The sequence below is a fragment of the Anser brachyrhynchus genome (genome assembly GCF_964034855.1).
Source record: "Anser brachyrhynchus genome assembly, chromosome: 5".
Lineage (NCBI taxonomy): Eukaryota > Metazoa > Chordata > Aves > Anseriformes > Anatidae > Anser > Anser brachyrhynchus.
In genome coordinates, this window is record NC_137699.1 from 55,558,164 (window position 1) to 55,580,529 (window position 22,366).

At 50.0% G+C, this 22,366-nt stretch overlaps 1 protein-coding gene across 1 annotated transcript in view; it reads left to right on the forward strand.

Moving 5' to 3' along the window:
- Positions 1 to 4,738, forward strand: part of TNFAIP2 (TNF alpha induced protein 2) — an 18,462-nt gene extending 13,724 nt beyond the window's left edge. The window contains exons 9-12 of the mRNA XM_080594415.1: positions 766 to 888; positions 1,646 to 1,801; positions 2,397 to 2,518; positions 3,019 to 4,738. Of these exons, the coding sequence (XP_080450541.1) occupies positions 766 to 888; positions 1,646 to 1,801; positions 2,397 to 2,518; positions 3,019 to 3,160 (543 nt within the window). The 3' untranslated portion in view covers positions 3,161 to 4,738. The remainder of the gene's footprint in view (positions 1 to 765; positions 889 to 1,645; positions 1,802 to 2,396; positions 2,519 to 3,018) is intronic.
- Positions 4,739 to 22,366: the final 17,628 nt, after the last annotated feature.

Below are 22,366 nucleotides of genomic sequence, written 5' to 3' on the forward strand. Positions count from 1 at the left end.
TTCTCTTTTCCCTCTTTTCTCTTTTCTTTCTCTTTTCCCTCTTTTCTCTTTTCTTTCTCTTTTCCCTCTTTTCTCTTTTCTTTCTCTTTTCCCTCTTTTTCTCTTTTCTTTCTCTTTTCCCTCTTTTTCTCTTTTCTTTCTCTTTTCCCTCTTTTTCTCTTTTCTTTCTCTTTTCCCTCTTTTTCTCTTTTCTTTCTCTTTTCCCTCTTTTCTCTTTTCTCTCTTTTCTCTTTTCTCTTCCTTTTTCCCTTTTTTCCTTTCCTTTCCTCTTCTGTTCTTTTCTGTTCTTTTTTCTGTTCTGTTCTGCTTTGTAAATTAAGCAAGTGTGGTGGAGGGCACAACAGCCAGGAATGTCAGCCACAATCTCTCCTGCTTTTTGAAAGCTATCTGACAGAGCCTCTATTTTCATATTGATTTACTCTGGCCAACATATGATTGAAAACATAACAATTCATCTTTCCTTCCCTGATGATGCCGTCATTCTCTCATCAGCCAAGATGTGATGGACAATACACTGAAAATATGGAAACAAAAAAAGCATCTTTGATGCAAGCCCCTCAAGCCCTCTGTCTCCTTCATCATGAGGAACCAAGAAGTGGGCACAGACCCAACAGAGCCCCTCCACCCCTCTCCCCATCGGTCATCTGTACACTTCCCTGAACAGGACCACACACCTCACTGTCACTATATAGGATGCTGTACATATGGGAATGCTAAATATATATGTGCATAGAAACTAAGCAGATTTTCCTTCTTTTTTTACAGCCAATTTATAAGAAGTTTACAGAAAACAAGTGGGACTGCAGCAATAAAATTATGAATGAGATCATTAAAACCACCAGCAACCACATTTCAGAGTTACGGACCCTGAAGGACCCTTTTTACAATGTAAGTCAAAGAGAACAAGCGGAGGGGTTCTGGGGTGCCAAGGCTGGGCTTCGCCTGTGATTCAAGCTGCCCTGACCTGCCATGATCTGGCAAGCTGCCATGGCATCAGCAGCACAGGGCTGACGGAGGAAGTGCCAGCTCTAGGGACCACCCAAAATATGGCTTTGGTCATGGGTGGGCTTTGTTTATCAGCCCTGCTGTGATGTGCAGTGTTGTCTCCTGGCTCCCTTGATCGGCCCGAGGACTGGAGGAGATGGGGCAGATCCCAAAGAAGTGAGAGCCACAACCACGTGGTCAGTGCTGCTGGAGTATATATGAAACATCACCATATAAAAAAAAAATCTTTTATTTCCTGCCTTTGTCTTTTTAGTAGTTTAAAAAAATTATGATGTTTTCTTTATTCGAGAGAGGAACAGGAGGAGCAGGGTGAATTCCTGTTTCTCTGTAGCACTGCTCTCTCTTCTCCAACACACAGAGACCTTTTATAAGCATTGAACTCTTCCCAGAAGGAAGGAACACTTGGAAATTCCCACACCTCATTAGTTTAAGTACGAATGGATTCTCAGCATCTAGGATGTGGCGTTGCAGGCTGCGGGGAGGTTGGCAGCCAGCATGGCTCCTCGGGTGTGAGCAGCAGCAGGCACGTGGTGGGGCATGCTTGGTAGCACCCAAGATGTTTGTCCCCCATCCACACACACCGTTTGTTGTGTCCCCAAGAAAAAGACAGATGGCTGATGCCTCCTCTCCTTCCCAACAGGTCGTCGTTGAGAAGATCCATGTCCGCTTGGTGAGAGATTACATCGTGAGGCTGCTGAAGAGGAAGGTCAGCCTGAAAAGTGCAGCGCAACAGCAAAACCTGGCCCAGAGCATCTCCAAGAACGCTGCCGAACTGGAAGACTTCTGCACCAAAAATGTACGTGAGCACTCGCTGCATCTGTGCCAGCACAGAGCACGGGCACGCTGAGAAACAGGAGCATGCCCTTCCTGCGGCCCCTTGTCAGCCTTTCCAGTGCAGCTTAGTGTTCTGGAAAGACCTGAGGCAGGGAGAGCTTTCCAAGTGCCAGCCTGCCCTTCCCAGATGGAGAACGCTGATTTCACCCTCCTTTGTACTGCAAGCAATGGTTTCCTTTTGAAGACTTATATCAACAGGGTCTAAAGATTGAGCTAAACACTGAGCTTCTCTGGCTGCAGTACGGCTTGCGTGGAGTCTGATTTCCCTCACTCCCCTGCCATCGGGTGAGGCGGGGGCTGGCAGGGGGTCTGGTGCACAAGGGCTCCCACCAAGAGATGCTCAGGCTTTCACAGCCAAATTTCTGCATGGCCGAAACACCCTTCTGCGTCCTCTGGGGTCACCTCCCTCCTTTCACATCTCTGCATTTGCAGGGATTTGGGCAGTTCCTGGAGGAGTTAGAGGCAAGGCTGCTCACAGCTCACCGGGGGCACGGTGGGGTGGTCTGGGCTGGGGTCTGCCATCGGCCATGCACTGCTGACCGCTTCCCTCCCTGCAGGGGTCTCAAGCCACCTGGCTGAATTCGGCACTCCCCAAACTGGCTGAAATCATCCGGCTTCAGGATATAGGCGCTATTAAAATTGAAGTTGCGACGCTTGCCACGGCATACCCAGATATCCGGTAAGAGAAGCTGAAACAGATTTGCAGATGTGCACATGGAATTTTAATTGAGCCATGAAGCAGCCAAATGTTAGTGTGGGTGAGGCTGATGTTCCCCAGGTTGTATTGACCCCTATCAGATAAATAATCCAGGTAAATGGTGCCTGGTTAGCTGGATACATCTCCTTTCAACCTAGTCTGAACTGCATTTTCCCTAGATATTCCTTGCCCGAAATTACAAAAACCTTGCCCAGGGCAGAGTGGGTGGGAGGCTGCTGCCAGGTTGTGGCCACCCCAGTGCCATCAGACAAAAAAGTAATCTATTAAAAAAGGCCTATTTATATATTCCAAATTCTGGCATGATTTTCTCCTTTACCTTGGAGATTTCCCAAACCTCCCTGGTGGTGCTGGGTCCCATGTAGGATCCAAGCTGCCATCATCCAGGGGGGCCCGACCGTGGGCTGGGGCTGCATCCTGGTGCAGAGCTGCAGAGATGACACCTGCCTGTTTCTCTTCCACAGCAGAAGGCACCTGGAAGCTTTCCTGTATATCAAGGCCAATTTATCACGTGGAGAACTCAGAAGCATCCTGGGCTACTTGGCAGACAGCACGGTGTCCACACCGCCCAGCAACCCGCTCTTCTCCAGCATAAACCTGTCCTAGGCAGGGACACCCCTCAGCACCCCGTGTGCCGACCTGTGGGCAAAGTCAGGCACTGCCCCTTGCAGCAGTGCTCTGCACGGCGCCGCCTTCTCCTACGGCAAGTACTTTGTCCTGGTCTGGTGCTCAGCGTCTCCATGGGAAACACCATCCACCATGCATGGCCATGGAAGGAAAAGTGCCCCAAAAAAAACAGGGATGCTCCTCGCACCAGCCACGGACATTCTCTGAGGTCTCCTTGGTGTCACCACGTTCTCTGCCCAGACGCTGCCCTGGTGCTCTGACCTCTGCCTACCTCACCGGGCGCCATGAAGGCCACGTCGCTGACTTCCCGTACTGAGCAGGCGCCTCCTATGTAGCTTCTTGTCTGCTAAAGAAAGGGAAGGAAATGAAATTTGAAGCTAAAATGCAGAGATGTTGGAAAAGCCCCAAGAGAGCACACTTCCCCCCAGTCTGTGATTCCTGATGTCCCACCATGCTGCAGCACCCCCAGAGGTTTGTGTTGGCCCCATGGAGCCGTGTTACCTGGCAGCATTGGGGTTTCCAAACCAGTCCCAGGAGCCCCAGCTGCCCCCACAGCAGCAGTCTGGCCCGGGCTTCGTTCACCTCCATGAGGTGGGAGCACCTGAACCCTCTGGCAGCCACCCAGTGGCCCCATCCAGCACATCTCCGCTGGGGTGGCACCCCCCTAACAGAGGCTTGGGATCAAACTGCATTGCAGTAGAACTTGTAGGCTGAGTCCCACCTTCTAGTAAGGCACTTCAGATATTGCTTTAGCCCTCCCTATGGAGGAAAGGACTTTTCCAGACCCTATTAACATTGTGAGCTTTGAGTGGTTGGTGGATCTGGACTCAAATGCCATCAAAATGTCTTGAGGTCCCCATCTGCATCACCATGCGCTCGCTTGCTCTTTCCCCTCTTGCTGTAGGGTAGGTTAGATGTGCAAACACAAGTGTGTCCATTGTGAAACTACGCGCTGTTTTTACAGCCCGTTTTTTGGGGGGAAATGAATCAATTGCCAAAACAACATGTGTTTCATTGAAGACCTTTCCCTTCTGTTTTTCTTTATTTCAACTTCTGTATCAGCCTGTAGAAAGTCAGTCTGGAAGGAAGACACATAATGACTGTGCAAACCATGCAATGTATTTATATGCATATACAGTATACCATTGGTGTATTTTTGCAACCAATTTTATTTTTTTCTCAGTTAGAGATATGCATTTGCAATGTTTATATTTAAACAGTATTCAAATACGCTAGGAGAGTGACTCACTTATTCTGTCTCTGGCTGTTGTTTACCGTGTTGCCTCATATAGAGCTACATACTCCTCCAAAGGGCCAGCTCTTCCACTGCTCCCAGCCTGCTCCGGTGAGCATCACCTGCTGCTGCCAGGTCGGGAGGGCAGGGGCACCCTGTGTCTGTGGTGCCTGTTGGTCCCGTAGCCTGTCTCTCCTTACTCTCTGGAGCCAGGACTGCCATATGTGCTGCGTCTGTGGTAGCTGGTACAACAAGGTCCAAAACATCAGCCCTGAGGCGCTGCCACGGTCTCAATGTTGAATAATAAAAAGATTTGTATTTGAGATGTGTCTTGTCCTTTCTGCTTCCTCTATTTCTGTTTCTCCTCCTGTTGGCATGAGACTTTAGGAAAGACAGAGTTTGGCCCCAGCTGGCATTGCTGGCCCACGTCTGCTCTCTTAGCACTTGCTATTTATATATCGTTTAAAACGGCACTTGGGTTTCAGTCTGCTGTCGGACCTTCTGTTGTGGTACACAACAATCTCAAAGTTTATTACACATTACTTAAACACCTATCCCAGCTATAACTTAAAGCCAATGCCAAAGTAACTTCTAACAGTGCTGAGCACTCATGACAACTGTCACCCATTGTGCAACATTTTCTTTCCCAATTAGTGAAAGGTCATGTTATTGCTATAAATAATTACATTTTGATTTAGAGAACTGTTGAGGGCCTAGAGAAACGCATCATACAAGTGATTACATTGGCCTTTAAAAAAAAAATCAACTAAGTAAGTACTCAAAGGAAAATAGTAAACCTATTTATATATCATAATTAGGATGGGTAGGAGAAAACGGTTTTCATACACATTTCATAAGCCATATGGAACCACGTTGTGCAATTCTCTTCATCCTGCTACAAAACCCTTAGCTTTCAGCTCTAATGAGCCCAGGAAGCCAATTTATTTACCTTCCTGTATGACTCGACATTTACAATGGCATTTATTCATATGCGGCATATAACATAGCCAGGTACTTTCAGAGGGTTGCAGGAACGTCTTCCGACGACAGTGCTAGGTTAATACTGATAACTAGCACTCCTGTGAACTGAGTAATTAAAATTGTCTGTGGTCAGTGTGGCTGGATTTTATCATGCAGCCTCTGCTGATGTTGTTCTGCCCCTCTTTAGAGGCAGAGCAAATAGGCAGGACGAAACAAATAAAATCAGCTTTATGAAACAGCTACAACAGCTGGTTCCACAGCAGAGTTGCTGCGGCAGTCCCAGCTCAGTGACTCGGTTGTTATCAGTGCCACGCAGGACAGCAGCCTGCAGCAGCTCCTGCAGCAGGCAGGGACACACACTGCCTCCTTGCTCCCTGCCCCTCCAGCCCAGCAGGCACTTCCATCACCTGGCAGCAGGCTTGCAATTTGCAGCGCTAAAGACCCAGGGATGCACACCACAGCATACCAAAGGGTGGGCCAAGTCATTGCTCCTCCTCTACATCTGCAGTATGCAAGGTCCCCGATGGCACTTGGGAAACCATCAGCCGTCCTGCAGGGAAGCCGAAACAGCCAAAAAGCTCCTGCCCCTCTGGCATGGGGTGGGGGAAAGCTTCCTTCAGCCCTCAGCATCACCCACCACCGCAGCAAGCACCAGCCTGGCACTGAGGGGCTGTCTGGGACCCCGTTAGGGCATCAGCCAGCCTTGGCCTTTCTCGAAGGGAAAGCAAAGAGGAGTGGGAGTGTGCAACAAAGCAGGCAGTGCTGACATAGCGAAAAAAAGCAGAAAGCTCCTGCTAGAGCCAGCCAAGAAGCTTTGAGGGCTACAGACCCGGAGAGAGAGTTAAGAAACCAGAAAGCCTGCGATTCCTCCCCTCAGAGCTGGATCTTCTCACCAGGGTCCCCTGAGAGGTGACAGCACTGGACTGAAGGCTGTAGGATGCACTGACCCACAGGTCTGAAGAGAGACACTAGACCCAAGTGCCTGATGGTAATTGGTAATTGCCAGAGTAACAGCGTAATCCATAAAACAGGAGGAGTAAGTGCAATTACAAAGGATCTGGCAGCAATTTGTCAACCTCCATTTAAAAATCTTGTGTTTAGTTTAGCGGGTTTGAACTTTAATTGGAGTAAAACTGGGAATGGCAATCCACTGGGAATAGACTGAGGAGGCTGGCAATGCACAGAGCTTCCTGAAGACAAGGAGCTGCTGCAGTAAGCAGCCGAGCATCCTTCCCTGGGTGAATTTGGGCACATAGGCTGCAGACTCCAGCACAGCCCAGCACAGCTGCCCATCGCCCTGTCTCTGCTTCATGCAGCTTGGGTCGAAAGCTAGTACCGGGGAGCAAACGGGAAAGAACCAGTACCAGAAAGCACCGAGGAGGAAGGACATTTGAGGAGCACGCTGGATGCTGGTAAACCTGGGTGTGACACTAGCAGAACCCTGCCTGCATAAAGCGCCGTCACGCTGTAAGCTGAAATCCATGAGAATAATTGCTGCCTTCCTGCATGACTTAAAAGAGGATGTGGCCACACCACCCACACTGATACCTTAAAAACACAAAATAGCTCTCCTATAGCCACATGAATAGAGAGCAGCTTATGTCAGGAGGATTTTATGAATTACTCAACAGTGCAGCAGCCACAGATTTCCCCTTTAGCAAAGGTGCAACCCCACATGGCCTCAGAGACCAGCACATCTCACCTGCAGGAAAACCAGAGCAAATGCACTGGAGCAGCTGCATACATCAGGCTGTCCAGGTGCACCTCACTGGAGGAGGGTTAATTGCAGATTTTTAAGGCAATACGTTACTGCAAAGTGTTCCCACCTGCTGGACGCTATTTCTGCTTGCTATCCAGGTCTTCCTCCTCTAGAAATCAGATTTAAAAATTCCTTTTGAACTGACCAGCTTAAAGCCTTCACAACAAAACCATTTTTCATCTCTGCTCCATGTCTTGTCCGCTTGGAGGTTTTCATTTACTTCTTTTACCACTCCACGAGTTTCAGATGTTCACCCCAGCTCCCTTCCAAATGCTGCCTGGTACCATGTCCTCCTAACATTTCAGCCCTTAATTCAGCAGCTGGGACCCAGCAGGGCATGTCAAGTAACAGCACCCAGAAAGGCCATCATTTTAGAAGGAGGAATGCATTGTTATTTATCTAAGTAGTTTTCATCCAAACAGGACAGAGCACTTGAACTGTAATAACTCTCCTAATGGACTAATAAAAAAGGAAAAGTTATAATTTAGCAGAAAAGCTGAGCCCTCAAAAGTATTCATTAATGTTGGAACAGCTGTGATGGGGAGAGATTAACTCTGAAAGGGAGGAGGTGATAACAAACTCTCGGGTACAACAATATTGGTCCTGGAGTCTTCAAGAGCTTTTGAGTCCTATCCCAAAGGCTGGAGGCCAACCCCTAAGCCCCCCTGGCAAGGGCAGTGCAGCCTGAGAGTTAAGCCAAGTGTACAGATTAGATAAACTGTCAGGATAAGGGTAACAGTGCAATGTCGTAGTTAATGTAGGGTTGTTTCTGCCCTTTGGTTTTGTTACCATCCTCTACCCTACACAGAATCACAGAATCATCTAGGTTGGGAGAGACCTCCAAGATCACCCAGTCCAACCTCTGACCTAACACGAACAAGTCCTCCACTAAACCATATCACTAAGGGCTACATCTAAACGTCTTTTAAACACCTCCAGGGATGGTGACTCAACCACTTCCCTGGGCAGCCCATTCCAATGCCTAACAACCCTTTCAGTAAAGAAGTTCTTCCTAACATCCAACCTAAACCTCCCCTGGCACAACTTTAGCCCATTCCCCCTCGTCCTGTCACCAGGCACGTGGGAGAATAGACCAACCCCCACCTCACTACAGCCTCCTTTAACGTACCTATAGAAAGCGATAAGGTTGCCCCTGAGCCTCCTCTTCTCCAGGCTGAATAATCCCAGCTCCCTCAGCCGATCCTCGTAAGACTTGTTCTCCAGACCCCTCACCAGCTTCGATGCCCTTCTCTGGACTCTCTCAAGCACCTCCATGTCCTTCTTGTAGCAAGGGGCCCAAAACTGAACACAGTACTCGAGGTGCGGCCTCACCAGAGCCAAGTACAGGGGGACAATCACTTCCCTAGCCCTGCTGGCCACACTGCTTCTTATACAAGCCAGGATGCTGCTGGCCTTCTTGGCCACCTGGGCACACTGCTGGCTCATATTCAGCCGACTATCAACCAGTACTCCCAGGTCCTTCTCTGCCAGGCAGCTTTCCAACCACTCATCTCCCAGCCTGTAGCTCTGCTTGGGGTTGTTGCACCCCAGGTGCAGGACCCGGCACCCCACACCATGACCACAAGAAGCAGTGACAGCACCTTGAAATGTGGGACAGGGACTGTCACCTTCACTCACCTCTTGTTCATGACAAGGTCCCAGCCCCAACGTTATGTGTTGCCACACAGCTCCTTCAGTAACCTTTGTGGGAATATGCAGACCCTCAAAGGTCGGCTACAGCTTCCCATTCCCTGTGTTCAACATGCGGGGAGCGACAGAGAGACAGATCTGGGCAGCCCAGGATGCTCAATAAGGGGCATCTCGCTCTACCTCCAAGGGATCAGAGGGCTCAGGGTAACTCAAGAGAGGCAGGCAGGACCCACAGACTGGTCCTGAGATTTCATGGGTGCAAAGAGACGCATAAATGTCATTGAAAATAGGGCGGAACTGAACTAGGGTAACTCTTGCATATTCTGGGAGGGTTAGACCTGCTCCTGGAGGAACCTTGGCAGCTTTCAAAGATCTCATGGGTAAATCCATTAATCCTGGAGCTGGCAAAACACAGCCAGCACAAGCAGCAATCCAGATAACCTTTTCTGCATAGCAGTAAGGAAAACATAGGTGGTGCCCTAGAGAAACAAGGCTGCAGAAATAGAGAACGTGAAGATGGGAGAGGAGCCTTCAAGTACCTGCCATGCCTCTAGCTGTGCTCAAAAGTCTTTTGTTGGCCTTTGTTTAACTGTCCAGCTCAGGATCCCCTTCTGATCCATTAAAATATCATAAAGACTAAAGTATTAGTGTGGAATGCATGAACTACCCATGTTCCCATTTTTGTTTGATTTGATTTCTCTATAAAGCTTCTCTCGAGGAGCTCAGATTGCATTTACTTGGGGAACATTTTGTCAGATCAGCATGTAGAGCATGAAATCAATAGCAGCTTTTAAAGACAGACAAGATTCATCTGTCATCCAGAACAAACTCTTAAACCACCATTTCTTGGGTAGAAACTGCTGTTTAATAAAGAAAATTTTCCACCCTTCTTCCACCTACCTCAAAACCTCACAGTCCACGTCCACTGTGGGCAACAGGCAATAGTTCACCTCTCTGTGTAACACTATTTCTGTCCAGAAAAACTACTTCTGTATAAAATAGCACTATTTCTGTCCAGGTATGATGTTCTTCTTTCCAGTGTGAGTTTCTGCTGTCTCATAAGAACAACTTAACTCGTATGAACACTAAACTGGGAAGAGCTGTTGACTATCTCAACGGTGCAGAGGCCTGGCGGAGAGACCTTAAAAATTAGAGGGCTGGGCAATCACCAACAATATGATATTTAACAAAAGCAAGTGCTGGATTCTGCACCTGGAAAGGGGCACCCCTGGATATCTGTACAGACCGGGGTACCAGAGGCTGGAGAGCAGCCCCATGAAAAGAGGTCTGGGGGTTCTGGTCGACAGCAAGTTGAACGTGAGCCAGCAGCGTGCCCTGGCAGCCAGAAGGGCCAACTGTACCCTGGGGTGCGTCAGGCACGGCACTGCTGGCCGGGCGAGGGGAGGGATCGGCCTGCTCTGAGCCGGTGAGGCCTCACCTCCAGCACTGTGGGCAGTCTGGGGCACCACAAAATATAAAATAAGACACAAAACTATTAGAGATTGCCCAAAGGGGGGCTACAGAGATGGTGAAGGGTCTGGAGGGGAGGATGTGTGAGGAGTGGCTGAGGTCCCTCGGTTGTTCAGCCCCGAGCAGAGCAGGCTGAGGGGAGGCCTCATGGCGGCCTGCAGCTCCCTCACGAGGGGAGCGGAGGGGCAGGCGCTGAGCTCTGCTCTCTGGGGACAGCGACAGGACCCGAGGGAACGGCATGGAGCTGGGACAGGGGAGGGTCAGGCGGGGGGTTAGGGAAAGGTTCTTCACACAGTGCCCCCACACATGCTACTACCACAACAGCTGTTCTTACAGACACTCGGTATCCAGCCTTTTGCATGGTTTCAGCCCTTCAAAGCACACTGTCTTCTGGAAATTCAACATTTTTTCTCCATGGAAAGGGGCCAAATCAGGGTATTTAGTTTGGCAAAGTCACAGCTTGTGGGATCTGAGAATTGGTCATACTGAAGTGTAAAACCTCCTTCCTCTTTCCATGTTCTGCCACCGCGTGTGCTTAGATGAGTGTCAGTACGGGTTTTGGTCATTGTTCCTTCTGGTAACTTTCTATTTAATTAAAACATCAGAAGTTTCAGGACATTCATGTTGATAGTGCTGTAGGAGCATTGACATGTTACGAAACAAACACAAATAATATCTAGAGGACTTCTCAATCTTCTGCAGGTTTGTGAGACTTCAGTCATGCAATTCTCACCTAATGTACAAAATAATATAATAACCACAAAATGAAGTGTAATTTTACAATCTTACCTCTATTTCCACCATTCAAGACTGGAATTTTGGAGTCCCAAAATTCTGAATTCCCTGAATTCTGAAACTTTTGTTAGACAAGGCGTATGCCCAAAAGGACAAGGGTGGTCATCAACCCCCAGGGGTTGCTATGGTTGGTCTCAGGGCCAGTGACAAGCTATATGCAGCTGTTGGGTTTCGGTGTTTCACTAAGGTTTCACCTCTCCTGGCAGCCCTGTGCCATCTATCAGGCAGTTGCTGCAGGAGGTGAATCTTTGCCTTCGTATGTAAGGATGGGGAACATTTGTTGTTGCAGTCAAGCGGATGGTCTACCTTGTGGTTCCCAGGAGGAAGACGACACCTGCCTACATGTCTTGAGACGATGTCAGAGGACGATAGTTGTACTGTGGGAGGGGAGGGTGGTCTGATATCAGCACCAGAAGGAGGGACCCCAACCTGGTCTCTAAGCAAAGCTCTTCAAATGTTCCTGCAGATGAGTCCCTGCTGGAGGCTCCCAACGGAGCACAGGAGTGGGAAGAGGCAGGGAACGGTGCTGGTGTTGCGTTAGTGCAAGCAGAGACTCTTACACATCTTTCATCGTGCTTGTGCTCTTACTTTAACCTGGCCTAGGGTAACTGCTGTGTGAGGTGACTGGGCAGCAATTGGTCACCCTGACAGACCACAGCACTCCTCCTCCAAAAACAGCAATTCCACAAACCGGGGCTAAGACACCATAACAGGGCTCCCCCAAACAATTCCAGCCACAAGCACTCACAGGCAAGGACAGCAGAGGCATCTTCCAGGGACCCAGTGGCCTCAAGGGCTCTCTAGTTCATAGCACAAGCCTGGTGCAAGCACTTGGACACAGGATGGACATCACAGCGGCAACTGAAAGCCCATGAGACACAGCCTTCAAGGTCAGATGACGACTGGCTTTGTACATCTGTCTCTGTATTTGTCAGTGACACAATTAGCTAGAGGCAAATACTCATTTTCCATTGGTCTGTAGGCAGGGCAACCGTTGCCAAAGGTAACATTAGCACCGTCAATGATAAATGATATGTTGTGGAGCTTCAACCATCTGAATCTCCCGTGTTTCCGCATAGTCAACAGTTCTTAATGCAGTTTCACTTCTCACTTGGGAAAAAAAAATGAGCAGAGAATCGATAATTTCCCTTTCACTGTATAGTACCAAGCATGCCAAGGAATGTTTCGGTATTTCCACCACTTGAGGGAAGAAAAAAAAAAAAAAAAAAAAAAGCACCACAGAGAAAAAAAAAGCACTCTTTCCAGCTATAATTTCTTTCTCAATCTGTGAAGATTTGGTGCTGTCTGAGGCCAAAACACCTTCAGGAGTGAAGCTTTCAGCAGTGGACTATGTCAAACCAAAATTTAGCTAAACAGCCATGCAACCCTGGCAGGGGGGGTACCCTGCCCTCTCCTGCCCCAGAGCATCAGGGACCACAGCCCTGCAGATGCACCTTGACCAATCTCTAAGACCAGTCTCACACGCACCAGCAACTTGTCCTAAACTCAACCCTGTATTCAGACACAGCTTCCAGGAAACAGAAGCCCTTCCTGAGCTGCATGGCCAGAGCTCTTCCCTAGCCCTGATTTCAGCTGCCAGCTGCCCAGATCGAGGCACTGTTGTTTTGCAGAGGAGTGTGCTGCTTAGCTTGTGTCTGCTCTCCCTTAACTGTCCCTCCTTCATCCGGCTGAACTCAAGAAATGCCATTAATGAATGTCATCAAACATCACTCGTTGTCTTCTGTAGACAGGCTAAATACTGAGTATCGCACAGATCAGTTAAGGGCAGGGCAGGGAGGAGGGGGAGCTGACCACAAAACACAAGAGCACTCACACACATTGCACAATGCTGGAGCCAAGGGACAGAAGTGCCCCTGACTTGCACCAGGCCAGGAACGTGCTGAGCTGGGGCCAGCTGGGCGTTGATCCGTGGACTGGCCATCAGGCATGTGCAGCACCAGCTGATGGAGCCACGGGCAGCTACTTTTATCCCCACCCAGCCCTGGTGGACACAGCTGTGTCCCTTACCTCAAGCAAATACCTGCTGAGCCAGGAAGGAAAAGAAAATGGGCATGGCAAGCTGCCCATGGGGAGCTCAGGGTTCTTCTCACCAAGATTTGAGATGACGCTGAAGGCCTCGCTACATAAAGAAGATATTTGCATTTAGCAAGAAGAAGACATTTGCACAAAGCTGTCTGCTGAAGCCAGGCATCAAGGAAATGGCATCAGGCTCAGAGGGGATGCGGTAGGTCTGGAAAGCAGACTGGTCTTTTCTCGCTTATCACCTGGAGGGGACAGGTAATTTATCAGCAGCGTGTGAGCTTTTGACATCCCCAGTGTGGCTGCTCGCTGTGAAGAGGAGGAAACCCCTGTGGCTGTATGCCAGGTCGCACCTTTGGCTCTTAACCCGCCACAGCGCAAGCCTCTGCACTGCAGCAGATCCAGCCGCTGCTGTGCGACACTGCCCTGTTATTCCTGAAGGAGTGCCGGGAATTTGATGGGAAACCAAGCCAGCGTTTTGTCTCTGGGTGCTGAGGGCTGACTGCAGCCACCTCTGCCACCAGCAATATAAAAACTGCAGCAGTACAGACGCCAGACAGATGGCAATTTCATCAGCCCAGGAATGTGCATAGCCTGTGCCCTCAGTCTCATATTTCCTCTGCCCTCTGCTCTCTTCTCTTCCCTGTCCAACACAGGTTTTAGCCTGTAACTCTTTGGGGAAGAGATGACCGTGTGCAAGGCTGGCTGGGTGCCTAGTGAGACCCACTTTTCAAGCATAAGTGGAGCAGGCAAGTGTCTCCAGCAGCACAGCAGAGCCGTGCACACAGACTTCACCATGCCACTGTCCCTGATGCACAGTGTGCGTCCACAGGGTCAGCCTGCTTTGAGCAAAAAAATAAGGGCATGAGGAGTTATTTTTATTGGCCCTCCTCCACGCAGTTGAATTATGTTTGCTTTGTTTTGTGTTTGTTTGCTTTAATTTCTCCCTCATTACAGGAAAGTATTGGCAAGAGAACTTTCGGCCATCTCAAGTCTCATTGGGCAAACAGCGGCTGAGAGAAATCAGCCCCGAACAGCCTGCATAGTTCGGTCAAAATAACACAGTCCACATTGCTACACCTATACCGAGCTGTAACCGTAGAAGTGATTTTTGGGTTGTGTTCTTCTGCATGGATTTAAGCATATAGATAAACTGGATGGGACTGGGACTAGAAGCCTTTCCTACAGCACAGAGTCTGCTTTATATCGCCAGCACAAGGCGCTTCCCTGCAGCCATTAAAGTGTGCTTCAGTTCAAAATGTATGTGGAATTGAGCCAAGCCAAAAAATTCTTGAAGAAATAAATGGTTTGCAGTGTTTTTTTTCAGGCCAGGCCAGATGCTTAGCAATACCACTGTAGATATCCCATTATGCTTCACTGGGGGAAGAGGTATTTGGCCTTGTTCCTCCTTGGAACAGACGTCTATTTGGATGGCCCCTTGTGTCCAGGATCACAGCCCAGTGCTGAGTATTTATTCCCTCTGCATGCCAGGGAAAAGAGCCGTGCTGCCTTTTACAGAGCAGATGTGACCTGTCCTTGGGCACACATGGTGAGCTTGCAGCAGGACAGTGATGAGCCCAGCCCCAAAGGACACTGAGCATATTTCAGCCACCGGATCAGCCTTGATTTTCAACCAGGCTAAGGCAGGGGGATTGGAAATGGAAAATTTGTTTGCAGCAGTGGTTGGCTTTTTTTCTTTCTTTACCTGCTGCAAAACTTGCCTGCAAAAATATCACTGTGCATGCGGAATGGATCCCTCCTGAATGATACGAACTTTTTTATTCACAGACTTCAGGGATGGATCCAGTGGCACCACCTCTATCATCGTCTGTGACCAGATGTGTATTGGGGTCTGCATGCAAAATGGAGAGCCAACCTGAAGGCACAGCCCATGCTGTAGCATGGTCAGCTACACTCCACTTGCCTTGCAGAAGGGCCCACATACAGCAGTCTCCTCCTGCACTTGCTGCCCTTCACCCCTGGCCCTCCTGCAGGCTCCCTGCCTGCAGGCTCCTGAAGAGCCTTGCTTCACCTTTGGAAACAGCCATGTCCGTGTGTCCTGGTTCCAGTAATGGAAACTAGGGACACAGACATCAGAGGGCACGCAGAGATCTTGTAATATCGTGTTCCTGTAGCGGGTCCGTAGCTCTGCCGCAATGGCTCACTTCCCTGGTACTTTCCCTGTGTCACTGTCACTGACTGCATGGCAGATCTGCGTTTCCCTATTTTCTGCCTTGACCCATTTCACTTTTTTCACTTCTTTATCTGAAATCTTGAACAAAACCAGTGAGCTAATATCACAGCATTTAACAGCAAGTTTCCTATTTTCCCTAGCCATGTCTCTTCTTCCCCTTGCTCCTCACATTGAGCAAGGATGTCTGCAACACACACACCCATCTCAGCTCAAACTGGTTCCCCTCACATGTTCTGTCTCTCCAGAGTCTCAGTCTCACTGATTTTGCAGAAATATAGGTTCCTGAGGGCTGGGTTTTCAAACTTTGTCGGTACATATATGCACAAGCAGGTACCAAAGAGGATTTGTCCTCTGATTCCATTTTGAGACTGAAACACAGAAGACCAGGAAGCCCATGAAAGAATTCAGTACTCCTTCGCCAAATACCCAGGTCCCCAAATGCTCAAACACCAGAGAACCCATATGGGCCAGAGTGCAAAGTAACTTCTAAATGGAGAAGAGCTGGCACTTCGGCCCTTTGGGTGCTTTCTGGAGCTCGGCATGAAGGTCTTCCCCCAGCAGAGCCTTTGGTGCTGGCGTCCCTGTGCCACCGGGCTGGAGGGTCATGGCAGCTGGACCAAGGATGAGGCAGAGAAGGTGCTTCTGTCTGTAGGCCATTGGGTCTCAAAACACTCTTTTTCCTCAGAAAGTTGGCATCAGCCAGTTAATGTGTTTCGGGGCAGAATTTTCCTTCTGGAGCACTTTGGTGTATTCTAGTAAGGGGTCACTGTGGTTGAGGATTGGATAGCAAGGAAAGGGCAGAAAAAAGTCAGTGTCTCCTCAGCCAAGGAAAACACATCAGCCAAGCCATGATGGGCAGCCTGAGGGGAAGAGCCCGAGCTGCACCCCACATCTACCCAGGCCCCAGGGACCCAACTGAAGAAACTCTACCATCTGGGGACAATTTTACCTCTAGGGGCTTAAGGCAATCTGACATTTTAAATCACCTTCCTGGACCAAAGCTGACCACGCCTTGTCCTGCAGGGTCCCCCAGGCCTGTGGGCTCTGCTGTGCTGTGAGCAGCAGCTCCCAGAGGTCATCCTCACGTGGGGCACAGCAGCAGAGGCTGACTGCCATATGAGTGGCATCCCCGGCCACGTGCACCTCCTCCCACTCACAGTTGGGCCATTTCCCCATAGAAACCAGAACAACAGTTTTCACCATGAAGCAACTCCAGAAGAGCATCTGAGTTTTTTGCTTGGTTGCCATTTATGTGTCCCATCCGCAGACGTGCCTCCTGACTGCCTTGGTTTCTTGTGAAGCAAAACTCATACCCTTGGAGAAAACAAGTAGGATCGCCACACCCTGAGATCCGATGGTCCAGTGTAGTGTGGGAATGGAGAAAGCCCCCTGTGTCCCCTGGCGGTGAGGCTGGTGCTGGAGGGACAATGACTGCAGTGTCTGACGTGCAGGACATGCAGAACAGCCTCCAACCACTTCTGCCACATGAATGTCATGGCCTAGAAATACCATTCATGCTGAAAAACAAGGAGATGAGAAGACTTGTGAATGGGACATGCACAGACAGACCTCCCAGAGGTTTCGGGAGCCTTGTCTGTCCCCACGCTGACCGCCCTTGTCAATGCACATCAGCTGGGGCCATGTCCTCTCCCTTGGGTGGTACTGGCACCTGGCAGGAGCCTTTGTCCCGGGCTGCCTCCTCGCTCTTGGTCATGCACCCAGGGAATGAACACCAGAGATGGAGATAGTGGACATAGAGATAGCAGTGATGCACCAAGAAAAGTCAGCCCTGCTTCGTAGGGAGCAGCAGATCCTCACAGGGACAAACAACAGAGCAAAGAGAGGAAATAAGGAGCATTTTCACACTGGGGTTGTGCTGGGATCTCTGCAGGAACCTGTATGGGGCGGACAGGCAGGTGACAGCACCGCAGGTGATACCAGCTGAATCTTGGCAGGTGGCCTTATGAGCCTGAGCGAGCAGGTGTTCAAATGGCAGGTGACAGAGGAGATCCAGGCAACGGGATGCAAAATCCTTATTTTACATACAAAACAGGGCAGCTGAATGACATCCTCAGCAGACAGCTCTGTGGAAATGATACCTAACGCAAGGAAGTGAGCAGAAACCTTAAATTAAATGGTAGGAGTTACTAACAGAGGAAAAAGTGAACATATCAGGAACAAGAAATTGTGCCACAACACAAAGTCAGGGCAGCCCCAGCTCAAGGGCTGTGTGCAGTTTGGGTCCCTCTGACTCAAAGAGGTGGCAGCAGAAGTGGAAAAGGTCCAGAGCAGAGGCGTGGGGTTAGCAGAGGGATGGCAGAGCTCTGGACAGGATCCTCTAGGCTAGAAATGGGACAAATGAGAATGGAGGTCTGCAAAATAACTGAGGACTAGAGAGGGTGGAAAGAGAAAAACTGTCTCTTCCTACACACGAAGTATCAGATGAAGGTAGTAGGCGCAAGACCCAAAGCCAGAAAAAATGAAGTGTTTTCTCACAGAGTGTGTAATTAGACTGCAGCAGCTCCCCAGTGTAGGATGCTGTGGTTGCTAAAAGCTGAGCTATACTCAGAAAGCAACCAGACAGCGATGGAGAGGGAGCAACAGGAACAAAACAACATCAAGTGCTTTTAAATACAGACACCGCTATTTAAATACAGACCCTGCCAAACCTCAATTACACTCAGCTGCGAGCTCAAAAGAAGTCTGGGAAGTCAGATTGGTAAATCAGTCCCTTCATAGCTCTTCCCAAAAATTATCTCCTGTGCTCTTTCTTCTTGTCACCCCGTGGAAAAACAAAACATTGCTGATACTATATTAAATATAGAAAATATTTACAAGAAAGGAACTTCTACACATTCAAGTCAACTATAGCTCACTCAAATCTTTTGCCTGTGGCGTTCTGGTTTCATGCGAGCCTGGAGCCCTGCCTCATGTCCCTGTTTGCAGCTAGGACATGTGTTTATGCTCCAGCCTTATCAACAAAAACAAACATCCCGAGCAAGCATCTCTTCTTGGTTCGATGCCCTCAGAAACCAGGGCCTTGTGGGAAATTCCACCCTTGCCACAGGCTCTTGGGAGGCCTCGCTTCCCACTAAGTCATACAAAAATGTGGGTCCTTGACACCAACAGGCTTCAGAGCGGGAAGGGCCATCCAGTGGCACAAGGAAATTCCTGTCCTTCCATCGTGCTCTTCTCTGGTCCCTGGCTGTGACTTTGGCTGTCCCTTCTGGTCCCATCTCACCATGGTGTGTGGTGAAGAAAACCAAATCGTGACTGTGAGGAGTTGCAAACCTCTCTGGTCTACTATTATTTATGTTTTCCCTCTCTTTGCCCTTTCTCTTAGTGCAATAGGTCAATGTTTACAATGTACGGAAGGATAAGAGTGTTTTTGACCCCGTCTCAGCTCCATCAACCCCCCTGTTGCTTCATGCTTGGGAAAGCAACGCTTCAGACAAAGGCCATAGAGCCTTCCCCTCCCGCTTCTTTCCAGGTGGGTGAGAAGTGATGGTACTTTACACATCAGCCCTCAGACAAGCTGTAAGTGAGCTCTGCCTGGCCAAAGAGTTTGCAGGACGATGGCACCACTGGAAGGTAGCTCTGGGGCCTTCCAGTCCCCCTTCACATTTACTGCAGGACCATCTGCAGTACAAGCTCAGGTCAGCCCATGGTTTCGTCTAGCAAAACTTTGAAAACCTCCAAGTGGAGAGTCCCCCACCTCTCTGGGCTGCGCGACCTCCTAGGGAAGATTTTTTTCCCTAATGTTGAATGTGAACTTTCCACCTAACCTGTGCCCATTCCCCCTAGGTATACCACCTGCTGCTACTGAGGAGTGTTTAGCTCTGTCACCATTGCAAGCACTCTCCACACAAGTTGCTGTCAAGTTGTCCTTTATCCTCCTCTGCCAGGATAAGCAAGCCCAGCTTCTGCAACCTCTGCTCATCGCCATATGCTCCGGACCCCTCCACGGGACCATCTCGCTGGCAATGTGTTCATTATTGGGACAATTCTCTCCTGCATATGTTGTCAGCAAATGAGACATGAAGGACTTTGGTGGGGATCCTTCTGGCCAGCAGCTGTGGTTTTCCAAGAGGACAGGCTGCTGCCCCTGCCTCCAAGCCCCCTGACAGCTCGCAGCACAGCCTGGGGGAGATGTTGGAGGCATCAGTCCAGGGTAGAGGACAGCCTTTGCTCTGGGTGTTTTTAGAGAGCCCTTCGCCTCTCAGAAGCAAAAGGGAGCTGCATCATGGTGCAGCAGGAGATGTTGTAACACTTGGAGAAGAAGACTGCTGCCATTGACCTGCAGTGACTCTTCACTAACAGGAAAAGTTATAAACAGAGGTTCTCACAGCCTCAGCCAGAGCCCGTGTTCTTCAAACAACAGCTGCTCTTCAAGGCAAGCCACATGTGACCGAAAGTGCTTGTGCCCCTTACTCACACGCATGGGGCTGGCTTTGGCCTGCAGCTGCTCCTCAGTCAACCCTGCAGATGTGCAGCCTTGTCCGAGCCAAGAGGCCAGCTGTGAGCTTGCTCTCCAGCTGCCTCCTCCGCAGAAGAATAAGGTGGGTGGCTCCTGCATGGTGGCCATACCTGGAAAGAGCACCGAAAATCCTGCTGGAAGATCTCCAAGGGCTGCCAGGCTCACACGTGAGGATCCTCACTGAGGGGCAAGGTACAGCCACGCCACCACTGGTTGCCCTGCAGGAGATGAAGCTTCTTCTGCAACGCTGAGAGCTGAGCTACCCAAAAACAGACAACAGAAAAGGACTGGGCAACCCCTTCTGACTGCTTCGTTTGGTGAGAAATTCCCTCTGCACAGCACAAGGAGCTCAGCAGCTCGGAGGTGTAGCAGCCCCAGGGAACCTGGGCCAGCCACGGAGCTCATCCTCAGTCTCACTTCTGGCCGAGAGGGGGGTAGCCAGTTGAAGCTTTTCTGGGTTGAAAAGAGAATTTCAGCCATGCTCAAACCTTAGGAATCCAGTATTGTGCAAAACATCAGAGGCTAACATAAACATCTCTGCATTTACACAGAAGGAAAATCAGGCAGTGTCTGAGTGAAACCAGAGCGCTGTTCCCCCCAGGCAGCTGTCTGTCATTTCTCCGTGGATGGAGGCTCTCCCTGGGGAAAGGCACGTCTTTTCCAAACAAATGACTCTGACATAATCTGCCTTCTGCAGTAGCTACAGCCTTCACACGGTCCCCTAAAGCATGCAGAAATCTGAGGTTGCATCATGGCTGGCAGCGTTGATTGTTTCCAAAAGCGTGAGGGGACCACGTGGTTTCCCAGAATTGCTGCTTTTCCTGTAGCCTTCCAGCCCCGGCAGCCCTTAAATCCATCTTCGGTCTTTCTGCTGGGGCTGGAGAGGGAAAGCCCTAAGCACACATCTCAGCCCAAATGGGTCTGGCAGCTCAGCCTCCACTGAAGACCGGGCTAGACAGCAATTTGGGTTTACCTGGATGGCCTTACAGCAAGGCAGCACAGACGCCACCCCCGCAGCTTTCTACTGCTTGGACAAGCAGGACAAGATGTGGCAGGGCAGGGAGCAGCAGGGCCACAGCTGTAAGATGGAAGCTGCAGTAGTGCTGCCCTCCAGCAGTTCTTCCCAGGGCCACACGTGCCAAGCCAGCCACCAGCCTCCTCGAGCATCCTGCGGACTTCTCAACCCAAAGCTCAGCCACCAAAGGGATTTATCTGAAGTTCACCCGCTCAGGGTGGCTCCCATTCCCAAAACAGCCCCGTGCTGCCCACACCTCACCTCATCTGCAGCCTCCAGCCTCTCCTTCCCCTTTCTTGTGCCCCCCCACATGGAGGAGCCACGTGCCTCAGGCAGCCTGTTTGCCCTCCAACTATGGGCTCTCCTCCTTCTCAGATCTCTTTTTACACCCCAGCTCACCTTTGTGGAGATTCCCTCTGCCTTTCCCTCCAGCCCCCCCTCATCTGGAGCCCCCCTTCCATAGAGGCTTGTCCATGGACTGTTAGGATGTGCTCCTCACCCCTGCACAGAGCACACAGTGCTCAGCACCCTCTTCCTGACCCCCTTCTTGACCAGCTGCCAGGGACGAGGTGAAGGTGAGATGATGGATGGTGAGTTAGGGACAAGGATGGAAAAAGCTCCTCGGGACGGGAGGAGCTGGGAAAAATGAAGTCAGCGGGGGTAGGTTTCAGAAGATACAGATGAGACACCCCGGGGCAGGTCAGTCTAAGGAGAAAGTGTAATTTGGAGGAGCTGGCAGCTCCTCAGGAAATAATATTGAAGGCATGAAGAAATCTCCCAGTGCAGCAGAGGGATGTGGAGTGTGATGGGAATTCAGCTGACTCATAAATTCCTTAATCCCCTGAACTTTAAGAGGGAATTACAGAAAAAAGAAAACAACAGTTATTTAAATTCCAATGGATTCATGTCAAACTGTGGCACAAGCATCTGGGGAGCAACTGGAAACCAAGCGCAGATGCCATTACCAAGGGATGGAAAAGCATCACAGGACACAGCTGTAAGTGCTCAGAGGTGCATCTGCTCCGGCAGCAGCTGTGGTTTAAGCAGGCTGTGCCCCCCCCAGCCCCGCTGCCCCCTCCTCAGCCCCCCACAGTACGCACAGCCCTGTGCTCTGCCCCCATGGCTGCTCCAGCACAGGGAGGGGAGAAGAGAGGGCTGCTTATGCCAGCTACACTGCCAAAAAGTAAGTGAAATAAGATAATGCTAACAAACTGTGCATCCAACTGCAGCCTAAATAAACTGGAGGCTTCCAGAGAAGGAAAACTGGGACTTCCATGCCAACACAAACCTGGATGGAGACTCACAGTCAGAGAGCAAAACAGCACGGAGGTGTTGAGTGTGGGGCCACAGGAGTCTGCTCCGAGCCAAGTTTGTTCAGCATTTGGGTGCCAAAATGCAGAGGATGCTCAAGAGAACTTCAGGGACTGCAAGCAGGATGACGGGGGATAGGGGACAGGACTTGATCTTGCAGTTATCTAGGAAAAGAAAAATCAATAGGATACAATTCAACCAGAACAAGCACTGCTCAGTACAATGACACAGACGTAAACAACTGCACAAGTAAGGGGAG